General features: G+C 45.6%; 1 protein-coding gene across 1 annotated transcript; it reads right to left on the bottom strand.

The window, feature by feature from the left end:
• Nucleotides 1-8,441: 8,441 nt before the first annotated feature.
• Nucleotides 8,442-21,375, bottom strand: LOC144328558 (uncharacterized). Its single transcript, XM_077932523.1, is given in 8 exon segments — nt 8,442-9,752; nt 9,754-10,669; nt 12,915-13,992; nt 14,877-15,003; nt 15,320-15,402; nt 17,024-17,105; nt 18,103-18,652; nt 21,277-21,375. Coding segments are annotated over 7 exon segments (2,796 nt in total). The 5' UTR covers nt 18,517-18,652; nt 21,277-21,375; the 3' UTR covers nt 8,442-9,656.
• Nucleotides 21,376-22,823: the final 1,448 nt, after the last annotated feature.

The following is a 22,823-nucleotide window of genomic DNA, read 5'->3' as shown; positions in this document are numbered from 1 at the left end:
TACTCTCCGCCCCTTCCGGCAGGACGTCTTGCCCAAATCTCCTTCCCCTCTCTGCTTCCTGCTCTGCTCCGTCTGACACACTGGGAACTCCACCCCCTTCACTCCGTTCCGGCGGAGAAGCCGGTCCCGATCTCCAACTCCCACTGGGGGTTCCCCTGCTGCTGCCCTGCTCCTGGCTACCCCCCCCTGTGGCTCCCCTTGGCCTGACCAGGGGCGCCCCCTTTTGGGAATCCTCCGATTCACTGGAAAGATTCATGGAAACCCTCGAGTCATTGTCATCCTCTTCCTCGTCGCCCTGGGATCCTTCCCCCTCGCTCTCAGTCTCCTCCCTCATCTGCTCCTCTCTCCCTGAACCCCTGACACCAACTCTACCCTGTTCACCCTCTAGGTGGAACTGCCCTGGAAGACAACTCAGAATCTGGTCCAAAATGCAGTGGCCAAATAATAAACTGGATTCCTTCTATTTTTAAAATAATGTTTCTATCCCACCTTTTTCTAAAAAGAGCTTCAGGTGGCATTCATGGGTCTATCCCTCCTCATTTAACCCATTTAAATCATATAAACACCTGCATTGGTTACTATTTCATTTCTGAGACCAATACAAGGTGCTCACATGAGGGATTCACATAAGCCCTGAGGTATATGTAGAACCATCTTGCTTTGGAAACACCCCGGCCCCCCATTCATCAACAGACCAACACTTTGTATTGTTTCATAGGCAATAGAAGAGGAAAAATGACCATTAACTAAGGACAACCACAAGGGCTCTTGAATGTTGGCTATGCAATGTTGAATGTTCCAGTGGTTTTCTCAATTACAGCTGGCAGAGAGATTTAAGCTGGATAAAAGGATTTTAAAATACAGTAGTGCCCCGCAAGACGAATGCCTCGCAAGACAAAAAACTCGCTAGACGAAAGGTTTTTCCGTTTTCGAGTTGCCTCGCAAGACGAATTCCCCTATGGGCTTGCTTCGCAAGACGAAAACGTCTCGCGACTTTGTTTCCTTTGTGTAAAAACCGTTAAAACCAAGGGTGCTTAGCTTGAGCAGCTGCAGTTGCGACTTGACTTCGAGGAGCAACTGTTAGCACGTGGTTTGGTAGCCTTTTCTCAGACTTTGCTCACTTTTGAAGATTTTCCAAAACTTTTCCAGAACTTTTCCAGAACTTCTCTTTCATCCATTTGGTAAGTTAAACTTTTAAAACTTTTTTGGGGGGTTTTGGATTTTGGGTTGGGGTGTTTGGGATTCAAGGATTTGGTGTTGGGAAGGGGTTTGCGATAATCTGGGGGCTTGTGGGCCTTTTTTGGGAATTTTTATGATTTTCTGTGACCACTGGGCCAGGTTGTTTTTTTTTTGAAATTTTTTCTGAGTTTGAATTTCTGAGTGCTGGCTGGCTAGGGGAAAAGTTGGGGAGGTTTCTGCAGAAATCTGGGACCATGTGGGGTTTTTTGGGGAATTTTTATGATTTTCTGTGACCATTGGGCCAGGTTGTTTTTTTTTGAAAAATTTTCTGAGTTTGAATTTCTGAGTGCTGGCTGGCTAGGGGAACAGTTGGGGAGGTTTCTGCAGAAATCTGGGACCATGTGGGGTTTTTTGGGGAATTTTTATGATTTTCTGTGACCATTGGGCCAGGTTGTTTTTTTTTTGAAATTTTTTCTGAGTTTGAATTTCTGAGTGCTGGCTGGCTAGGGGAACAGTTGGGGAGGTTTCTGCAGAAATCTGGGACCATGTGGGGTTTTTTTGGAATTTTTATGATTTTCTGTGACCACTAGGCATGGTTGTTTTTTTTCAAAAAAATTTTTCTGAGTTTGAATTTCTGAGTGCTGGCTGGCTAGGGGAACAGTTGGGGAGGTTTCTGCAGAAATCTGGGACCATGTGGGGTTTTTTTGGAATTTTTGTGATTTTCTGTGACCACTAGGCATGGTTGTTTTTTTTTCAAATTTTTTTTTCTGAGTTTGAATTTCTGAGTGCTGGCTGGCTAGGGGAACTGTTGGGGAGGTTTCTGCAGAAATCTGGGACCATGTGGGGTTTTTTTGGAATTTTTATGATTTTCTGTGACCACTAGGCATGGTTGTTTTTTTTCAAAAAAAATTTTCTGAGTTTGAATTTCTGAGTGCTGGCTGGCTAGGGGAACTGTTGGGGAGATTTCTGCAGAAATCTGGGGGCTTGTGGGGTTTTTTTGGAATTTTTATGATTTTCTGTGACCACTAGGCATGGTTGTTTATTTTTGAAAAAATTTTCTGAGTTTGAATTTCTGAGTGCTGGCCATGTTGTTATTTTTTGAAATTTTTTTTTGTCTGGGTGGGGAAGCAGTTGGGGAGGGGTTTGCAGCAGTTGGGGAGGGGCTGGGGGAGCAGTTGGGGAGGGGTTTGCAATTTCTGTGTTGTGGGTGGGTTGGTGCGTGTCTGTGGGAGCAGTTGAGGTTTTTGAAGACATTGGTGATTTTTGAAGCTTTTCCTAAACTTATTTTGCAGCCATTTGAGGTTTCTGAGGACTTCGGTGGTTGATTGTTGAAGCTTTTCCAGAACTTCTCTTTCATCCATTTGGTAAGCTAAACTTTTAAAACTTTTTGGGGGGGTTTTGGATTTTGGATTTGGGGTTGGGGTGCTTGGGATTCAAGGCCTTGGTTCTGGGTTTTAATTTCTGTGTGGTGGGTGGCTGGCTGCTTTTGTATTTTTTGGGTTTGAAGCACATCACTGATTTTTTTTTCTGTTTCTGAGTTTACGAAGGTAGGAGCTGTGCTGCCATGGGACCCAAGAAGACTGCTGCTGCGGTGGCCGGCGAGAGGAAGAAGGAGAAGGTGACGCTGGAAATGAAGAAGGAGATCATCTGGAAGCACGACGGCGGAATGCGTGTGACGGACATCGCCAGGGAGTACGGCAGGAACCCATCGACCATCGGGACCATCCTGAAGATGAGGGAGAAGATCCTGGCGACTGATGCAGCCAAGGGAGTCACCAGGATCGTGAAGAACCGCCCAGCTGTCCTGGAGGAGGTCGAGAAGTTGCTGCTCATCTGGATAGAAGAGAAGCAGCGTGCAGGGGACACAGTGTCTGAGGCCGTCATTTGTGAGAAGGCCAAGGCCTTGCACGCTGACCTCATCCGGGAACAGCCAGGAACCTCAGCCGAGCCAGAAGTCTTCAAGGCTAGCAGAGGTTGGTTTGACCGGTTCAAGACAAGATCTGGCATCCACAGCGTGGTCAGGCATGGAGAGGCTGCCAGTTCTGATGTTCCTGCGGCTGAAGACTTTGCAGCGGAGTTCCTGGAGCTTGTGAAGACGGAGGGCTACGTTCCGGAGCAGGTCTTCAACTGCGACGAGACCGGGCTGTTTTGGAAGAGGATGCCCAAAAGGACTTTCATCACTCAGGAGGAGTCCAGGCTGCCTGGCCACAAGCCCATGAAGGACCGCCTGACCCTGCTCTTCTGTGCCAACGCAAGCGGCGACCTGAAGATCAAGCCCCTGCTGGTGTACCACTCGGAGAACCCACGGGCCTTCAAGAGACACAAGATCGACAAGGAGCGGCTGAGTGTCATGTGGCGATCCAACAGCAAGGCTTGGGTCACACGTGTGCTGTTTGTGGACTGGGTCAATCTTGCTTTTGGCCCTGCTGTCAAGCAGTACCTGCTGGACAACGACCTGCCGCTGAAGGCTTTGCTTCTGATGGACAATGCTCCTGCCCATCCTAAAGGCCTTGAGGTGGACTTGTTGGAGGAGTTCAGCTTCATCAACATCATGTTCCTGCCGCCTAACACCACACCACTGCTCCAGCCGATGGATCAGCAGGTCATCGCCAATTTCAAAAAACTCTACACCAAGGAGCTTTTCAGGCGATGCTTCGAGGTGACTGACTGCACCACCATCACCCTGCGGGAATTCTGGAAGGACCACTTCGACATCGTCACCTGCTTGAAGATGGTCAACACGGCCTGGAAAGGGATCAGCCAGAGAAATTTGAATTGCGCTTGGCGCAGCCTGTGGCCGGACTGTGTGGCACCAAGTGACTCTGATGCACCAGAGTCAACAGTGGTGCAGGACATTGTTGCCTTGGGGAGGACCATGGGCCTGGAGGTCACGGAGGAGGACGTCTGCGAGCTGGTGGAGGGGCACGACGACGAGCTGACCACCGTGGAGCTGGTCGAACTGCAGGCAGAGGCTGCGCAGGAGCAGGCCTCGCTGGAAGAGGAGGAAGCAACTGAGGAACGGCTGTCCTCCGAAAGACTGAGGGACATTTGCCAGAAGTGGAAGGAGGTGCAGACTTTTGCAGATCTACACCACCATGAGAAGCACGTGGCACATGACGCTGGGAACTTTTATGAAACGAGGGTCATGTCGTCTTTCAGGGAGCTGCTGAAAAGGCGGATAAAGCAGCAGACTATGGACAGGTTCTTGACCAAGAAGCAAAGAGTGGAAGAGGAACCTTCTTCGAGTGGTCCCCCAGAGTCTTAGAAAATGTACTGTACACTTTGTTGATTTTTAAATGTTTTTCTGTCATGTTTATAAAGTTAATTTATTTTCCCTTCAATTTTTGAACTGCTCTTTACAGTATGTGTGACTTTAAAGAGCACTTAATAAACTCTTGTTGTACCAAATTTGGCTTTGTTTGGACTTTTTTTGACCATAGGAACGCATTAATTGATTTTCAATGCATTCCTATGGGATTTCGTGCTTCGCAAGACGAAAAATTCGCTAGACGACAAAAATTGCGGAACGAATTAATTTCGTCTTGCGGGGCACCACTGTAGAACAAAAAGAATTGGCCTCAACCTTTTTTTTAAGCCGCCTAGGTTGGTGACCATCCCTGCTTCCTGTGGGAGGGAGTGCCATCGGTTTAACTACGCACTGCGTGATGAAAGGACTTTCTTCTATCTGGCATGACCTGTCCAGCATTTTTATTCGCTTATCCCATAGGCCAAGTATTATTTCTACGTCGAAATGTTGCCATCTGGCTATGACCTCTGTGAATTGCTGTGACCTCCGTTAATGAATGTGACTAACTCCACAATCAAAATGGGGTTCATTTGCATTCCCATTTTTCCCTAACGCAAAGACGCCTCCCCAAAGGACCTCCTACAAACTCGCCCCCTCCCTGGCTTTGCAGAGAGGAAGGGGCAGAAGACCTGCTCCCTGGCTGGGGTCCCCCCTGCATGAGCTGGGGAAGAGAGAGGAGACTCACCAGAGCCCAGAAGGCATCGCCCGGCCACCTCTGGCAGAGACAGGAAGGCTTTCTGTCCTCTCTAGGAATGGAGCTCAGCTCCTTTAACGCTGGCGAGGCGTAGCTCGCCAGCCTCTCAGGAGCCGCATGCATTGCCCTCCCCCTGCGATGATGTCTTCTTGGGGGGACCCTCTGAGCTGCCGCCTGGGCTGTTTCCTCCCTTGGCCAGAAAGGGGGGGACAGCTTGCCGTGCAAAAGGCTCTGCACGGAGCAGGAAAGCCCACCCTAGAATCACAGAAGTGGAGCTGGGAGGAACCCCCACGGTCATCTAGCCCAGCCCCTTGCAAGGCAGGCATCTCATCGGAAGCATCCCTGTCAGGTGGGCATCCCGCCCGCCTCCTTCTCCCCGTCACGCCCCCCGCCACTCACCGGCTCTACCACCCTTCTAGGTCCGAGGAAGGCGCTCGGCTAGCCAAGCAGAGAAGCGAGGGGCTCCCGACTCCTCCCCAAACGCCTCCCCGCAAATCCCGGAGAAAGGCCAAAGCTGGAAGGACTCCCCTTCCTTTGCACGTGGGAACAGCAAGAGAGCCTGGATCGGGCGAAAGCCTGTCCCTCAGCTGGCAGTGCTAGATTTACTATAAGCTAAACAAGCTATTCTCTGCAGCCAAAGATGGAGAAGCTCTTTACACTCGGCAAAAACTAGATCTGGAGCTGACTGTGGCTCAGATCATCAGCATCTTATAGCAATATTCAAGCCTAAACTGAAGAAAGTAGGGAAAACCACTGAGCCAATAAGATACAATCTAAACCAAATCCCTTATGAATACACAGTGGAAGTGAAGAGCAGGTTACTTATCCATTCTGAAGGAAATCAGCCCTGAGTGCTCACTGGAAGGACAGATCCAGAAGCTGAAGCTCCAATACTTTGGTCACGTCATGAGAAGAGAAGACTCCCTGGGAAAGACCCTGATGTTGGGAAAGATTGAGGGCACAAGCAGAAAGGAATGACAGAGAACGAGATGGTCGGACAGTGTAGTGTCTGGCGTGCTCTGGTCCATGGGATCACAAAGAGTCGGGCACGACTAAACAACAACAAAACAAGCTATAGTTTAGGGCCACACTCTCTTGGGGGCCCCCAAAAAAATTAAAGGGGGGAAACTGGATGTACATTTCCAAACTATAAGATAAAAAAAATAAAACCTGCATACAGCATGTTGTGTGGGCTCCTATGATGGAAGTAATGGGACCCACTTAAAAATTTCCAAGGAGAGTCCACCACCTCTCATGGGAGTCTGTTCCACTGCTGAACAGCTTACTGTCAGATTTTTTTCTGTTTAGTCAGAATTCCCTTTCTTGCAGCTTGAAGCCGTTGGTTTTGAGTCCTACCCTTCAAAGCAGAAGAAAACAAGCATGCTCCCTCCTCCATGTGACAGCCCTTAAGATATTTGAAGGTGGCTACCCAGGGCTAGATTTAGATGAAGAGCGGCCCTCGGCTACTCCACTTGTGAGTAGCTCCCAATCACCCACCCTCATGACTAGTAGAAAATGGAAAAGTGCTATAAACAAAACTGAATGAAGCCTAGGATGATAGGTTTTTAAAATTCTGTAGTTCACATTTTCTCCTCTAAAGGATATCAGAAAACGTCATCAAAATTTGTTTATCTAAGTTTGTCACTTTCAATGTACAGAACGCTCAGCGCAGACAACCTCTCTTGAGATATCATGGCCCTTAATTCATTTTTAATTCTTTGGGGTCTCGAAAAACTCCTCTCCCCTGAGCAGTTAGTGACCATAAAGCTAAGAAATAGCTGCAAGATTGTTTCCACATTAGGAAAGTCCATCTGATTTTTTCCCCTTGTATAGAATTTGATAAAGGTCTGTATGAGACAGAGAAGGCTCTGCTGTAAGCCTATGGCTTTGTTTCTCAGGCGAAAGTGCAAAAGTTCATCAATGAATTTTGGGTCAGCATCTTCTGGGGATGCTTCCATCAACAGTGCAACACCTCACTGAATTTCTTGCTTAGATACTATCAGAATAGCAAGAATGGGGGGGAAAAGGACATCACTGTACACAGTACTTTTTAAAATTGGCTTTAAGTGCAACTTATATAGGAATAAAGGATTTTATCCTAAACCTCTCTCTTGAAGAAAGTGCATCTAAGCCTAAAGCATCAGGTGAACTTCAGTCATTTCTTTACCGTTCCCTAACTCTTTGTCTCCTTGTTTTGCAGTTAACATTTGGCAAGGTGGCTTTTGCTTGTTTCTCAAGCTCATCAAAATCTCTAATTTTCCTTAAAAAATCCAGAGGTGAACTGTACAAACTTGCACAAGAACTCAATAACAGGCCTGATTTCTGAAGGGCTTTGCTGGCCTTGTGAAAATGACCTACACACAGATTTATATCTCTAAGATTCTGCAGATTTTGGCTGTGAACTAGAGCCCCACAAAAAAAATTCAAGTTGGGCCCCAGAGTTTCAAATAGGGCTCCACTGGCTGGCCCCGAGTCTCGTAGGTGCTGGGCCCAAGTTGCCCTGCCCTCACATGAAGTCTTGGGTTTACAATTTGGTGAGAGGGGAGACTGCCCGCTGAGGCCCCCTAGATTTAGAGGACCTAGGCTTCAGCCTACTTAGTCTATACTGCAGACAAGCCTCACTAATTTACTTTTTGGGCCACACAAGACATCTGAAGGCAGCCCTGTTTAGGGAAGCTTTTAATGTTTAATAGATTATTGTATTTTAATATTCTGTTGGAAGCTGCCCAGAGTGGCTGGGTATAAATAAATAAATAAATAAATAAATAAAATTACAGCATTACCTTTCAGGGGGTGTACTGAGAAAGGTGACGAGGACTGATTTTGCAGTCGTTCAGGGGAGTTTCATTTCCGAGGGTGCTGGAGACTTGAAATCAAGCCACAATTCGACTCAGCAGCAAGCTACACCCCCACTGTACAGCATTTTTTTTTTATTGTTTTACTTTCCACAAAACAAGATTCCACAATTAACATTGAAAATACGTGCCCCCCCCCCCATATGTATATCTTTATCCTTTCATCATTATCATTCCCACTTCTGGTTCCTTATATACACTAAATTCTTCTGCATATCCATATCTACTATTAATCCACTATTATATCCTAAATTATCCAAATTTCTGGTAATTGCAAGCGTTTAGTCCAAAGCTGCTAATGTTTCAACTTGTTTAGTGTTCTTTGCACATATACAATAAATGTTTCCCACTATTTTTTGAATTTCTCATTATCATAGTCTCTGAGCTTTGTTGTTAGCTTCACCATCTCTGCATAGTCCATAAGTTTGATTCGCCATTCTTCAAAGTTTCTTCCTTCCATCTTTGAACTAACAGGATCCGGGCCACTGTTGTAGCATACATGAATATCTTCTGTTCTTTGAGTAGTTCAGCATCTACTGAACCTATTAAGAAAGCTTCTGGTTTTTAAACAAAGGTCATTTTAAACATTTTTTTCTGTTCATTATAAATCCTTTCCCAGAATTTTTTAATAATTCTCCAACTGAAGAAGTGTGCATGCACACAAAATAATATACCCAGAACAAACTTAGTTGGTCTCTAAGGTGCTACTGGACAATTATTTATTTTTTAAAAATGAAACCAGACTTTCAAAAATCCCTCCAATCAAAGTGTGCCTTGCCAAACTCACAAGTATTTCCAGGTACTCACTCCACTTAATGGGTGTTCTCCTGCAGACATCGGGTTTATTGGATGCAAGGTCATGTTCACAATTATAAATCCAATAAGAAATGAGAATGGGTTTGGGTTGCTTTTAATCCAACTTTCCCATCAGCAAGCTGCTATCCATTTATATCAAATAAGCTGGTAACTTTCCCACTTACAAACTTTCCCAATGCAGGGGCTATTACCTAGGAGATGAGGACGAACCTCCTTTTTTTTTCTCTGTCTGGTGCCGAATTTAGTTGAATACAATCTTTTATAAAATCTTCTTTACCTTCCCATCGGCTGTAAGTAGTTTTGGGAAATCTCTGCTTCAGCCTAGAGTGGAGGCTTGTCTCCCACAGAGTTGTGCTGCTGCCAGGACCACTGGCTCCGTCACTGCTCCCCACACCCACTCCCCGTGCCTTTCAGCAGAGGAATCGAGGGCAGCTGGAGAAGCTTTTGCGGGCTGTTGGACCCTCCACACCTGGAGAACCCTCTCAGGTTTTTTTTGCGCACTCTGCCTTAGTGCTTCTCCCTGTTGCTCCATGGGGCTCAAGTGTGTCAGAGCGATCAGACTCGCACTCTGCAGAAACTCGCACTCCGACCGCCATCTGCAGAAACCAGAAGTCTCCCACTGCACAGCATTTTAAATGTTTATGGTAAAGGTGGTGTTGCTGTGTTGTTTTTCTTTTAGCTATTTGTTCATGCTTTTACATTGTATTTTATTTTGTGAACCACCCTGAGATTTTTTGATGAAGGGCAGTATGTAAATCTAAAAAATAATAATGCCTCCTAAAATTAAATCCCTACACAAACACTACTAGTCTTCCTTCACCGTGAGTTTTTTGATGGGAAGTGAGGCTGCTCTTATGTCTGAAGCTTTTTCCACACTCTTGGCACTGAAATGGTTTCTCCCCTGTGTGAATTATTCGATGGGAAGCGAGATGGTAGCTGTGACTGAAGCTTTTTCCACACTCTTGGCACTGAAATGGTTTCTCCCCTGTATGAATTCTTTGATGGGCAGTGAGACCTTCTTTCCAGGTGAAGCTCTTTCCACATTCCAAGCACTGAAATGGTTTCTCCCCTGTATGAATTCTTTGATGATAAGTGAAACTATCCTTTCGACTGAAGCCCTTTCCACATTCCAAACACTGATAGGGTTTCTCCCCTGTATGAATTCTTTGATGGGAAGTGAGATTTTCTTTCCTAGTGAAGCTCTTTCCACATTCCAAGCACAGATAGGGTTTCTCCCCTGTATGAATTCTTTGATGAGAAGTGAGATTTTCTTTCCAGGTGAAGCTCTTTCCACACTCCAAGCACTGATAGGGTTTCGCCCCTGTATGAACTCTTTGATGGGAAGTGAGATTGGTCCTCTGACTGAAGCTCTTTCCACATTCCCAACAACAATGTGGTTTCTCCCCTGTATGAATTCTTTGATGGGAAGCTAAAGTCTGTTTCCAGATGAAGCTCTTTCCACACTCCAAGCACTGATAAGGTTTCTCTCCTGTATGATGTGATTTGTGGGAAGTGAGACTGTCCTTTCGACTGAAGCTCTTTCCACATTCCAAACAACAATATGGTTTCTCTCCTGTATGAATTCTTTGATGGGAAGCGAAACTCTTTTTCCAGGTGAAGCTCTTTCCACATTCCAAGCACTGATAGGGTTTCTTCTCAAGGGGATTTCTTTGATGGGAAGAGGAATGGGAGCTCTGACTGAAGCTCTCTCCATAGTCTGAATACTGATATGGCTCCTCCACTGTATGGATTTCATTGTGGTCTCCCTTGTTCTTCATTTCCAGTTCCTCAATACCTGAAACTAAGAGGCAAACGTATTAGAGGCTTGGGAAGAAGTGCAGCTCAAAATTATGGAGGAATGCTAATTAAGGCTTGTGACAGGGAAAGAACTCAAGGGAGCTAGATGTTATAATGTTCATTTTGTTCTGTAAAAATGTCTAGTTTCATATACAAATAGAGTATTGGCTGTTTTCTCTCACTTAAGTTTTTAAAAGATTAACACAGCTTAACAGTAACATCAATTTGTTCAAATTTAAATATGGATCTGTACTACGTTCATAAATAAAGTGTTCTTTTATTATTATTTAAATGATGGACAATGAAGGAATGTTCCCTGTCTAAAATTAAGATATATTCAATATGCTCAATTGTTCAATATGCAGTAATAAATCTAAACAAATTTTAAGAGCTGGTGAAATATTTGGGAACACTGACACTGGACAGGCATGGTCTAAGTCAGCTGCCTTGTAGTGAGCAATGTAAGAGTAGGGGAACAAAAATGGAAAGCATATGGACTTCTGTGTGCTGAAAAACACTTTGTGTATTGAACAAATGTGTTTAGCAGCTGCCAAATTAAACTTCTTCAGTGGCTAAAAAATATAATTATGATGTGCATCACCTTAAAACAATTTGGATGTTTTCTTAAATTCTTGACATAACAGCATGCAGCAGAAACTTGTCATATCGGCATTATTATTTCTCAAGAGGAGGTTAAGGGGTGATATGATAGCCATGCTCAAATATATAAAAGGATGTCATATAGAGGAGGGAGAAAGGTTGTTTTCTGCTGCTCCAGAGAAGCGGACACGGAGCAATGGATCCAAACTACAAGAAAGAAGATTCCACCTAAACATTAGGAAGAACTTCCTGACAGTAAGAGCTGTTTGACAGTGGAATTTGCTGCCAAGGAGTGTGGTGGAGTCTCCTTCTTTGGAGGTCTTTAAGCAGAGGCGTGACAACCATATGTCAGGAGTGCTCTGATGGTGTTTCCTGCTTGGCAGGGGGTTGGACTCAATGGCCCTTGTGGTCTATTCCAACTCTATGATTCTATGATTCTAAGTGCCCTTACTTAAATGTTACATTACTGCAAGAAGTTACAGTGGACGAGGCAGGGGGGCTTCTTGGTAGGGGCACCCACCCTGTGGAACGCCCCCCCCCATCAGATGTCAAGGAAATAACTATGCAACTTTTAGAGGACTTCTGAAGGTCACCTCTGTATTGGGAAGTTTTTAATGTTTGATGTTTTATTATGTTTTTATATTTTTTGGAAGCTGCCCAGAGTGGCTGGGGCATCCCAGGGAGATGGGCAGGGTAAAAATAACAAAATTATCATTATTGTTACTACAGGGTTCACTGCCTGAGATTCAGAAGGCCTGGCTCTCCTCCCTCCTCTCCGTCTCAGAGGCTGGGCTTTCTGTCTCATCTCAAGGACTGCCAAAGCGGCCCAAAAAGCCTCTTGACTTCCACCCAAACCGTCCACATCAATCCTAAGCATCTCCTGTTCTGATTTCCATTTTTTGGTCTCCCTTTCCAGCTTTTTAGATTTTTCCTCCCTTCCTTTCATGTAGACATCAAGTGCTTCTGTTTTCTTTGTCAGTGTCTCTACTTTAGTGGTCAAATTTGTCACCATTTCACTATTTCTATCAATTCGGGCTAATAGCTTCTCCAACTTTTCCTTCATCTCTTTAGTCCGGTATTTTTTTAAGCCAGCAAAAAGTTCCACCAATTCAGATGGGGACCTGTCCCCTGGGTCTTGCTCTGAAGATCTTCTACTCAGGCCTGGTGTTAACTGTTTTTAACTGCCATAGTCAAAATCTCACTCTCCCTTTTCCAGCATCACCTTATCAGTTTCTCAAGGCCTCAGAATAACTCTTTCCTAAGAGATCCTGTTTCCTGTATTTTCCAGCCCTCTCTCTTCCATCCAGCCTGATACCCAGAACTGTTTAACATAAGATCCAATTTCTCAAATTAAGATTCGAATTAACCAAATAATTACTTTAAGAGAGGAACCACAAGAAAGAAAAAAGAAACAATGTGTCCAAGAGGACACAGCAATTTAGATGTCCAGAGAAGAGTGGTTGTGTTGCAGTAATCCAATTCTCTTTAACTGTCTCACAGTAGAAGACATATTTTCCTTCGAAGAGAAGCAAACTTGTCCAAACCTGTCCTGCTATTAGCTTTTTTAGCCAACTCTCAGTCCTTTTAAGAGCTCAAATGGTTTTTTTTTAAAGAACTTTAAAAATGAGACCAGATTTTCATAAATCCCTCCAATCAGTCTTGGCACTGAAATGGTTTCTACCCTGTGTGAATTCTCTGATGGGAAGTGAGATTGTTGCTTTGACTGAAGCGCTTTCCACATTCCATGCACTGATATGGTTTCTCCCCTGTATGGATTTTTTGATGGGCTGTGAGACTTTCTTTCCTGGTGAAGCTCTTTCCACATTCCAGGCACTGATAGGGGTTTTCCCCTGTATGAATTCTTTGATGGGAAGTAAAACTTATTTTCCAGGTAAAGCTCTTTCCACATTCCAAGCACTGATAGGGTTTCGCCCCTGTATGAATTCTTTGATGGGCAGTGAGATTGGTCCTCTGACTGAAGCTCTTTCCACATTCCACACACTGATATGGTTTTTCCCCTGTATGGATTATTTTATGGGAAGCTAAACTCAGTTTCCAGTTGAAGCTCTTTCCACATTCCAAGCACTTAAAGGGTTTCTCCCTTGCATGAACTCTTTGATGGGAAGTGAGACTTTCTTTCCTGGTGAAGCTCTTTCCACATTCCAGGCACTGATAGGGGTTTTCCCCTGTATGAATTCTTTGATGGGAAGTAAAACTTATTTTCCAGGTGAAGCTCTTTCCACATTCCAAGCACTTAAAGGGTTTCTCCCTTGCATGAACTCTTTGATGGGAAGTGAGAGTTTCTTTCCAAGTAAAGCTCTTTCCACATTCCAAGCACTTAAAGGGTTTATCTCCTGTGTGAATTCTTTGATGGGAAGTAAGATCTGAGTTCCTCCTGAAGCTCTTTCCACATTCCATGCACTGATATGTTTTCTCCCCTGTATGAATTCTTTGATGGGAAGTGAAACTTATTTTCCAGGTGAAGCTCTTTCCACATTCCAAGCACTGATAGGGTTTCTCCCCTGTATGAATTCTTTGATGGGAAGTGAGATATAATTTCCTGGTGAAGCTCTTTCCACATTCCAAGCACTGATAGGGCTTCTTCTCAAGGGGATTTCTTTGATGGGAAGAGGAAGAGGAGCTCTGACTGAAGCTCTCTCCACAATCTGAATCCTGATATGGCTCCTCCACTGTGTGAAATTCATTGTGCTCTCCCTTGTTCTTCATTTCCAATTTATCACCACCTGAAACTCAGAGGCAAACGAATTAGAGTCCAGGGAAGAAGTGCAGCTCAAAATTATGGAGCAATGCTCATTAAGGTTTGTGACAGGGAAAGAACTGAAGGGAGTTAGATGTTATAATGTTCATTTTGTTCTGTAAAAATGTCTACTTTCATAAACAAATCAAGTTGAGTATTAGATGTTTTCTCTCTCTTAACTATTTTTAGCTTAACTTGGTAGCATCTTTTTGTTCAAATTTAAATATGGATCTGTACTATCCTCATGAATAAAATGTACTTTTATTATTATTTAAATGGTGGCCAATGCTGGAAAGTTCCCTGTCCAAAATTAAGATATATTCAATATGTTAAGTTGTTCAATATGCAGTAATTATTTAAAAATAATTTTTATTGGTTTTCTTTTTCTCGTAACAAATATCCACTATCAATAACATTCATTTTCCAGTTTCTCCCCACCCTGTTGACTTCCCTCAGCTTCCATTTCTGGTTTATTACCTCATATATTACATTCTGCTATTTGTATAAAATAATATTTTGTCACATTGTAAAATTTCTTTTTCTCTATCAATAAAGCTATAAACTGCCAACGAGTCCATGTTGTTTTTTTGTTTCTGTAGGAATGTTGTAAATGGTTCCCATATTTTTTCAAAGTCACTACTGTCCTTTTCACGCAGTTCAATATGCAGTAATAAATCTAAACAAATTTTAAGAGCTGGTGAAATATTTGGGAACACTGACACTGGACAGGCATGGTCTAAGTCAGCTGCCTTGTAGTGGGCGAGTGCTGTGGGTAGTGCTGTTGAGCCCCATCAAAATATCAGAGGTTCATCACCTAGATATATATCTTGAATTACAAAACAGATAGGATGAGCCAATAGGGAGCCTTACTGAGAGAGTCCCACATCCCACGATTCTCCTCCATGACCTCCTGATGCAGAGCTCTCTGGTCAGGATCCAGCAACGCCCACTCCTCATCTGTGATATAGACAGCTACATCTTCAAAGCAAACTGTATCCTAACAGAAAAGGAAAAAGGCTGTCCTCTTAGAGAACATTCACTCCCACTTGGCTCTGTTGTTGTCTACAGCGGCCAGACCCCTCTCTGCCTTCCTCATCCCTCTCTCCTGCTGCAGCTTCTGCCTCTGAGTCAGGGCTGCTCTCTGCCACAGACTCCCTCTGCTCCCTGAGCCCTCTTCCCTCTCCAGTTTCAGACACCTCCTCCTCCCAGTCGGCTCCCTCTTCTCTGGCTCCTCCCACCATTCCTCTGCATCCAACTGTGTCCAGCCAGTCTGCATCCAAGCAGTCCTTCCCCACAAGGCTCCTTCCCCTTACCTGATCTGGGTCCACAGCCGCTGCCTCCCCTCCACCACCATGAAAAGATGAAGGAGCAGGTCTTGGTGGCATCATTCCGCCACCTGGGAGAGACAAAGGTAAGTGGAAACCGTGAGCGCCTGCTTCTCTCAGAGGTGAAACAGTGCATCTCTCAGTACAGATGGGGCATCGTCCAAGTCTCCCCTGCTAGCTTCCGGTTCCGCTCTGCCTTAATGGGGCAGCGGGAGATCGTTGGCAAACGAAAAACAAGGATGGTTGAAGGTAATTCTCCTCGCAAGTTACCCCAGGGACAGGGCGAACGGGCTTCACTCCCAGTTCGTCTCAGTACCTGGCTCTCGCTCCGGCATGGGTTGTGGGAGGCAGGGAGGCGCTGAGTGCGAAAGCCCTTCGCCTGCTGAAAACCCTCCTTCGTAGCCATTAAGGAGCGGAGGTTTTCCTGTCAATTGGAGCTCAATTTGGAGTAATGTACAGATGTTGCTGGAAGGGATGAGATGATAAACTGTGGGACTGAAACAGCTGCAAGGTCTTTAAGGGTTGAATTTGAGAGAAGACTTCATTTGGTGCAAAAGATGGGGGGAGGGAAGCCTACGGATTCTTTATATAAAGTTTTCTTCTCTACATTTATGATTTGGCAACCCACCATTGAATGATAGTTCAAATTATATATGTACAGGTGTGCAAGGATGAAACTGGATTGCAGATATGGAATATAACATCAAATGGAACTTTGTGTGTAAAAAAAAAAGGAAAAAGGGAGGGAAGCTCTATTTTACAAAATGTTTACAATGGAAAATTAGAGCTGACTCTTCCCTATCCTTTATTATTTATGGACTGAACTGAATAATGCTAAAAGGACTTGGAATTTAATTTAATTGGATAACTGTGCGTTTATATTCGGCCAGATAGAGAGATGTAAGCAATCTGCAAGTTGTGAAGGAGCTGATCGACAGATCCCTCTCCTTCCCAGGCGGAGAAGAAAAGTGGCAAAAACAGGTTATTTATTGAGACTGTGTGATTTTTGCAGCTGCTGCTAAAGTTGCCAAACAACGAAGCATGGGACAGAGCGATGGAGGATTTCTGAAACCACAGTGGGATATTAGCTCTGCCCAAGGAATGATGGAGAACAGCAACAACCAGGAAAAATAGACAGAACATTTTACAAGGACAGGAAGAAACATCATGAACAGAAAGATTGCCACACACAGGAAGAATAAGGATATAGCTGGAGTGCCTCACTTGTAGTTTTATATATTATTTAATGTGTCAAAATGAATGGAAGTCATTAATATTGCAGTTGTTGTATAAATGATTGTTATCTTGACTGGAGTGTAATTGAAATTAATAAGATTTTGGAATGCAGAAATAAAGAAAATCATCAAACCATTGTGGGGGGGCCACCTAAATTATATAATTTGGGTTGGTATTAGTAATTGTATTGTAATTTGGCATTGTTGTAATGAGGCTATTATAGGACTGTAATTGAAAACTAATAAAAATTACTATTGTAAAAGTCTCCCCTGCTGAATACCTTTGGACATTTGTACCCATTTCATATATTGGTTGGGCACAAATACATCTCCCCCCCCCCCCCCCGAGCTCTGGGCTCCAAGTGTCTTCACCCAAAAGATGTAAAGAACTCACAGATTAGTTTCAAAACCAAGAGAATGTGACAAAACGGGGGAGAAAACCCTCCTTCCTCCTTACCCAGAGGCCTCACTCTGGCGTCCAGCGGAGTCTTCTCTGCCTCAGAAGAATCAAGACCCATTTCTGCCAAAAGATCCTTCCTCTGAAAGAGCAACATGGATTCAAAACAGAGAATGGGGAGAAGGGTTAGAAAAGGAATGGCAGAGGCAAGTGCCTTCAGGGACAGAGGTGAAAGCTGTTTCCTGCTTCTGCTAGACTGGTGTCTGGGGTTGGCTGCCAGGACCATAAAACATTGGTCCTCAAGGATCTTCACTGGCTCCCAGAACGTTTCCCAGCACAATTCAAAGTGTTGGCGCTGAACTTCAAAGCCCTAAATGGCCTCAAAGGCCCAGTATACCCACAGGAGCGTCTCCACCCCCTTTGTTCAACCCGGACCCGGAGGTCCAGCTCTGAGGGTCTTCTGCTGGTTCCCTCTCTGCAACAAGCAAAGTTACAGGGAACCAGGGAGGACCTTCTCGGTAGTGGTGCCTGCCCTGTGGAATGCCCTCCCATCAGGTGTCAAGGCAATAAGCAACTACCTTACTTTTAAAAGACATCTGAAAGCAGTCCTGTTTAGTGATATTTTTAATGTTTAATGCTGTATTGTGTTTTTAATATTTGGTTGGAAGCCACCCAGAGTGGCTAGGGAAACCCAGCCAGAAAGGCGGGATATAAACAATAAATTATCATCATCATCACCATCATCATTATTACAGGGAACAAGGCAGTGGACCTTCTCGACAGTGGCACCCACCCTGTGGAATACTCTCCCATCAGATGATAAGGAGATAAAGAACTGCATAACTTTTAGAAGACATCTGATGTCTTATTATGCTTTTCTATGTGCTGGAAGAAACCCAGCCACATGGGTGTGGTATTAAAATAATAATAATAATAATAATAATAATAATAATAATAATAACAACAACAACAACAACAATGGCAGTAGCAGCAGCAGCAACAACAACAACAACAACAATAATAGCAGTAGCAGTAGTAGTAGATTTCCAAAAAAAGGATGGGCCATTAGTAAATAATTTGGCATACTCTCCCTCCTCTTTGGAGCCCCTTGGGAGTATCCAGAGGAAAGTCTCTCTCACCTGCTGCTCTGCCTGCTTCCTCTCCTCTGCCTGACTCAGGAGGAAACCTTCAGCCAGGGCCACCGCCTGGGAACTGGTCTCCGCTCCGCATTCCCTCACCCAGCTCTCCATCTCCGCTGGAAGGACAGCCAGGAACTGCTCCAAGATCACCAGGTCCAGCATCTCAGCTTTCGTGTGCCTTTCTGGCTTCAGCCATCGATGGCAAAGGTGGTAGAGTTGGTTGCAAACCTCTCGTGGTCTTTTGGCCTCCTGGTAGCAGAACTGACTGAGCTGCTGGCTCTGCACCTCTGAGCAAAGGGTGTCCTCCTCACCCAGGATCTTCTGCACGGAGTTTTCCCAGAATCCCCCACTGTTCCCAGTTTCCATGGCATGGCCTCTTCCTGCTTCAGGGCCAGCTGATTCTTGCTCATCCATCTGTGTTCCCAGGAAGTCTCCAAGAGATTGGAAGAAGCCCCTTGGTCCTCTGCCAAGTTCTAATGCAAGGTGCAACAAATCCTACGAATCAAACACATTCTTCTTCAATACACAGCCAAGAGAAGAAGAGTGTTCCCTGAGCAAGCGTGGGGAGAGGAGGAGGAAGAAGTCATAACTGTGAATGACAAGTGAGTCATTTGTATCCCAACCCCACTTCATAGTACAGAGCTTCACCCCAATCCAGCCATATCTGCTTGGGTGGCTTTGGTAAGCAGGAGGGCCCATGTCTAGCTCCAGCCACCGTCCCTTTGGCACAGACAGGATGTGGCCATGGGACTTCCTGCTCTGGATCCAATGGGATGGTTGCAAGGCCCTCTGGGTGGAACTGCCCTGGAAGACGCCTTGGAAACTGGACCCAAATGCAGCGGTTGGGTTCTCAACTGGGTTCCCTCTTTTACTAATGGCATTTCTATCCCACCTTTTCTCCAACAGGCTCCAGGTGGTGTCAGGGACTGGACCGAACAGGAATGGTGGAGATCACCTTCCCTCCTCCTGAACCTTCCCGAGAAGAGGACAGTATAGATTGACAACAGTGGTTTGCAGAAGGTCATAGCTCAGAGGCTGCAGAGGGGAGAAGCTGAGAAATATTGGGAGAGCAGCAGGAGGAAGAAGCAGCACCAGGGGAGAGACAGCTGACAGACTCCGTGTCTTCAGAAAGCATTCCTGACCCTCCTTCTCCCAGGATCCAGCGTGCATTGAGAGTGCATTAAGAGAACAGCTCAGAGGCAGAAAGCACACATCAGCCGACACAGGGTTGATGTAGAAGAGGAGAGACAAGTGGGACTTTACTCAGAACAACGCCATTACTGCAATGGAGAGGCGCTGTTCAAAGTCTCTCTCTGTAAATATTGAATAAAGGACTCAGTAGGAACTCTTCTTGTTGTCTACTTCTTGGCTGGCCACTGGGGGAGGGATGGGATTCCCTGAAGCCTGACAGGTGGCATCTACCCCTCCTCATTGCAGACCCACGAAAATCCTTTGGCATACATGTAATTCCTGTTTTAAATACCTGCATTGGTTGCCAGTTCATTTCTGGGCCTAAGTTCATCAACAGACTAACACTTTATATTATTTAATTGGCAATGGAAGAGGAGAAAGGCCCATGACTCACTCTTAATCTAAGCACAACCACAAGGGCTTTGCCATGTGGAATGCTCCCTGTTCTCTGCTCACTATGTTCTATCCTGCATTTTTGGTTGTATTCAAACCAATTAATTAACCATCTGCCAAGCGAGATGGCTTCCTCCAAAGAGTCTTGGGAACCGTAGTTTGTTAAGGATGCTCACAGTTCTTAAGAGACACCATCCAGCTGCCCCACTAGATCCTAAAAAAAATATTGAAAAGCTTTGAAAACACACAATTAATTTAGGTTCTCTCCCCCCCACCCGCCAGCAGATGCTTTGGCTGCCCCCCCCCCCCCGGAAATCCTGGCTACGCCCATGGCCTCCATCCTCCTTGTCAGCAGGTCCCCTAGCAACTCTCATCACTCAAGGGTGGGGGTTGCCTCTTTCGCGCCCACCCTCCTCCGCTTGCTCCCTTTCCAGGAGGGCCTCTCCTGCCTTGGATTCCTGGGGCATTTAATGGCCAGCTCCAGTCAGCATTCCCTAATGTAGAAGCAATTCTGAGAATGTTCATTTGAATGATGAATGCAAATTGCCATGGAGAAAGATCTTTTTCTCAGCTGAAGAGGATAAAAAATGAATTTAGAACAACAAAGTTTCAAGATAAATTATGTTACCTCAGCAGCATGTGCACAGAAAATGACAAGCTATGCAGTTTATTGTTTGATGATATCATCAGTGATTTTGCTTTGGCAAAAGCAAGCAAAGTACTGTAACTTAGATCATGTTTGTGTACTGTTTGAATCCACAGTATACAATGAATCATGATAAAATTATACAGCTGAATGGGTATTGGGTAGATGCATTAATATAATTAGTCCTGTTTAATAATTTTTTGATGTACAGGCATATATAGTATCGGTATTATTTATGAATGTGATATATTACTAGAAATACTGTCATTTACACTCAGTAAGTGTAACAGGGTACAAAAGTCTGCTGTCCCAATGAACAGTGTGGACTACTATGGTGATACTGCATTGATATTATATAAAAACACATTGTATTAACTACAATTGCATTGTACAGGTTATAACACTTAATTTCATATTAATAAAGCTATTTATAATTATTAGTAGTTTGCCTCATATATTTACACCTCTTATTATTTCATGTTATCACACGTTTCTAGAGACTTGATTATGAGTCTTTGTAAATTGTGTTTCTGAAGGAACTTTTGTTATTGCCCTATGCCAATGTGTTTGCATTATGAAGAAAAATCATTTTAAGTTAGAGCTTAATGATGACTTCACTATTAATATACTTCTTCATCGTATTTCACTATTAATACATTTCTTTATTGTGTTTCAGTTCAACAATGACTTTGATAAAATACATATTTGGCTAAGTGCAAATTACCACCTTGCAGATAGATATTCAGTACAAAAACCAGCGACCATTTGCTGTGGCCAAAGGACAGCTGGACATAGAAAGGGCCCCATTACCTTCCTCCGACCTCGGCCCTGTTTGGGGCCCCCTGGCTCCTGGGGGAGGGAGTTCCACAGGTTCCCCCCCCCCCCCGGCCAGCCCTGGACCCCCCTCCCCCTTCTCCCCAAGGCGGAACAGAGAAGAGACCCACCAAAGGCCCGCAGGCGAGGGCGAGGCCGCTCTCCACGAGGAGACCCTCTTGCAGGAAGTGACGTGGAGGGGAGCTGTCCCCAATTTCATTTCCTGTCCTCTCTAGGAAACCAACTCGGTGCCACTTAACTCTTGGCGAGCGGGGCGCGGAGGAGCGGCGGCGTTGCGCAGGCGCAGAGCTGCCCTCTCCCTGGGGAAGAGGCCGCGCTTGGGCCCGCCTGGCCCCGGAATGGGGGGGGGGGTCCTTGGTGGGGCCTGGGAGGGTGCGGGGCCCCCGGGCCGAGAGGAGGGGCGCCTGGTGGGGAAGAAGCCGGGACTGGGCGCGTGTGCGTGGGAAAGGGGAACCCGTGTCCGGGAGGAGGAGCCCGTCTCTCTGCCTGGGGCTCCGGGGCTGGGAAGGGGCGTCCGGGCGGGGGAACGGGGAGCCTTCGAGGGGGGGGGGCGAAGGGACCAGGTCGGGGGACCCGCTTGGCTCTCTTGGGGACCCCTGGGCAGCTCTGGTGGGGGCTGCGGGGGGGGAGGTGGGGGGCTGCAGGGCAGAGAGCCCTGTCCCAGCAAGAGGGGGTCCCCGGGGGCTGAAAGAGCAGCTGGAGGGGGGAGACATGTTTCAGAGACATTGCATACAAGTGTATGTATTCCGCTTGCTTGTGTATTCTGTATTGTAGCATATGTTGCTTTGTTCCTATATTTCAGCAATAAATATCATATGTTCTTATCTGTTAGTGAAGTTGCCTTTGAAACAACACAGAAGCAGTCAAAGGGGTTTTCCTAGGAAGCATTTTATTCCCCCTCTGGTGACATTGTGTGTTCTGAACACACTGACATTCTTATACGTTTGTGGGTGCCAAATGGCCCAAAATTCCTGGATTCCATGTGTTGACATTTGATTTAGAGTTGGGTTGCCAAAAGTGGTTGCCAGACCCATGTTTATTACACTGTGTGTTAGACACTTCCAATCCTCTGGAATCAGCATGTCTTCAAAGCTCCTTCAACCAGGCAAGTTTGCCATGAAGTTAGAGGCTGGGGTCATGGGCTGTTCAGAGAACAAAGGGACTCGGTAGGAGAGGCAAAGGTGAGAGGGCCCTCTTCTTCCGCAGGTGAAGCAAGGTGAGCTGCAGAGCTTAGGAGTTATGGGATGGAGAAGGCAGCAGGCAGAGCAGGATGTTTGAGGTTTGTTTGAATCCCCCAGCCGCCCCGATCTCCTTTGCCCCAGACGTGGCCGTGTCTGGGTAGTGAGAGGGAGAGAGAAGGGAGACTGCAGAGGGACAGGAGCCAGAGTGGGGCCAGTGGTTAGAGTGTCGGACGGGGACCTGGGAGACAAGAGTTCAAATCCCCCTTGGGGGGCCAGTAGCTGCCTCTCAGTGTCACCCACCTCACAGGGCTGTTGTGGGGATTAAATGGGGAAGGGGAGAACCATACATATGGCCCCTGGAGAAAACAGTGGGATGTAACTGCCATGGAATCAGGGACGCGGGTGGCGGCGTGGGTTAAACCACAGAGCCTAGGACTTGCTGATCAGAAGGTTGGCGGTTCAAATCCCCGTGACGG

The sequence above is a fragment of the Podarcis muralis genome, chromosome 7 (genome assembly GCF_964188315.1).
Source record: "Podarcis muralis chromosome 7, rPodMur119.hap1.1, whole genome shotgun sequence".
Lineage (NCBI taxonomy): Eukaryota > Metazoa > Chordata > Lepidosauria > Squamata > Lacertidae > Podarcis > Podarcis muralis.
This window is presented reverse-complemented; position numbering and strand designations above follow the sequence as displayed.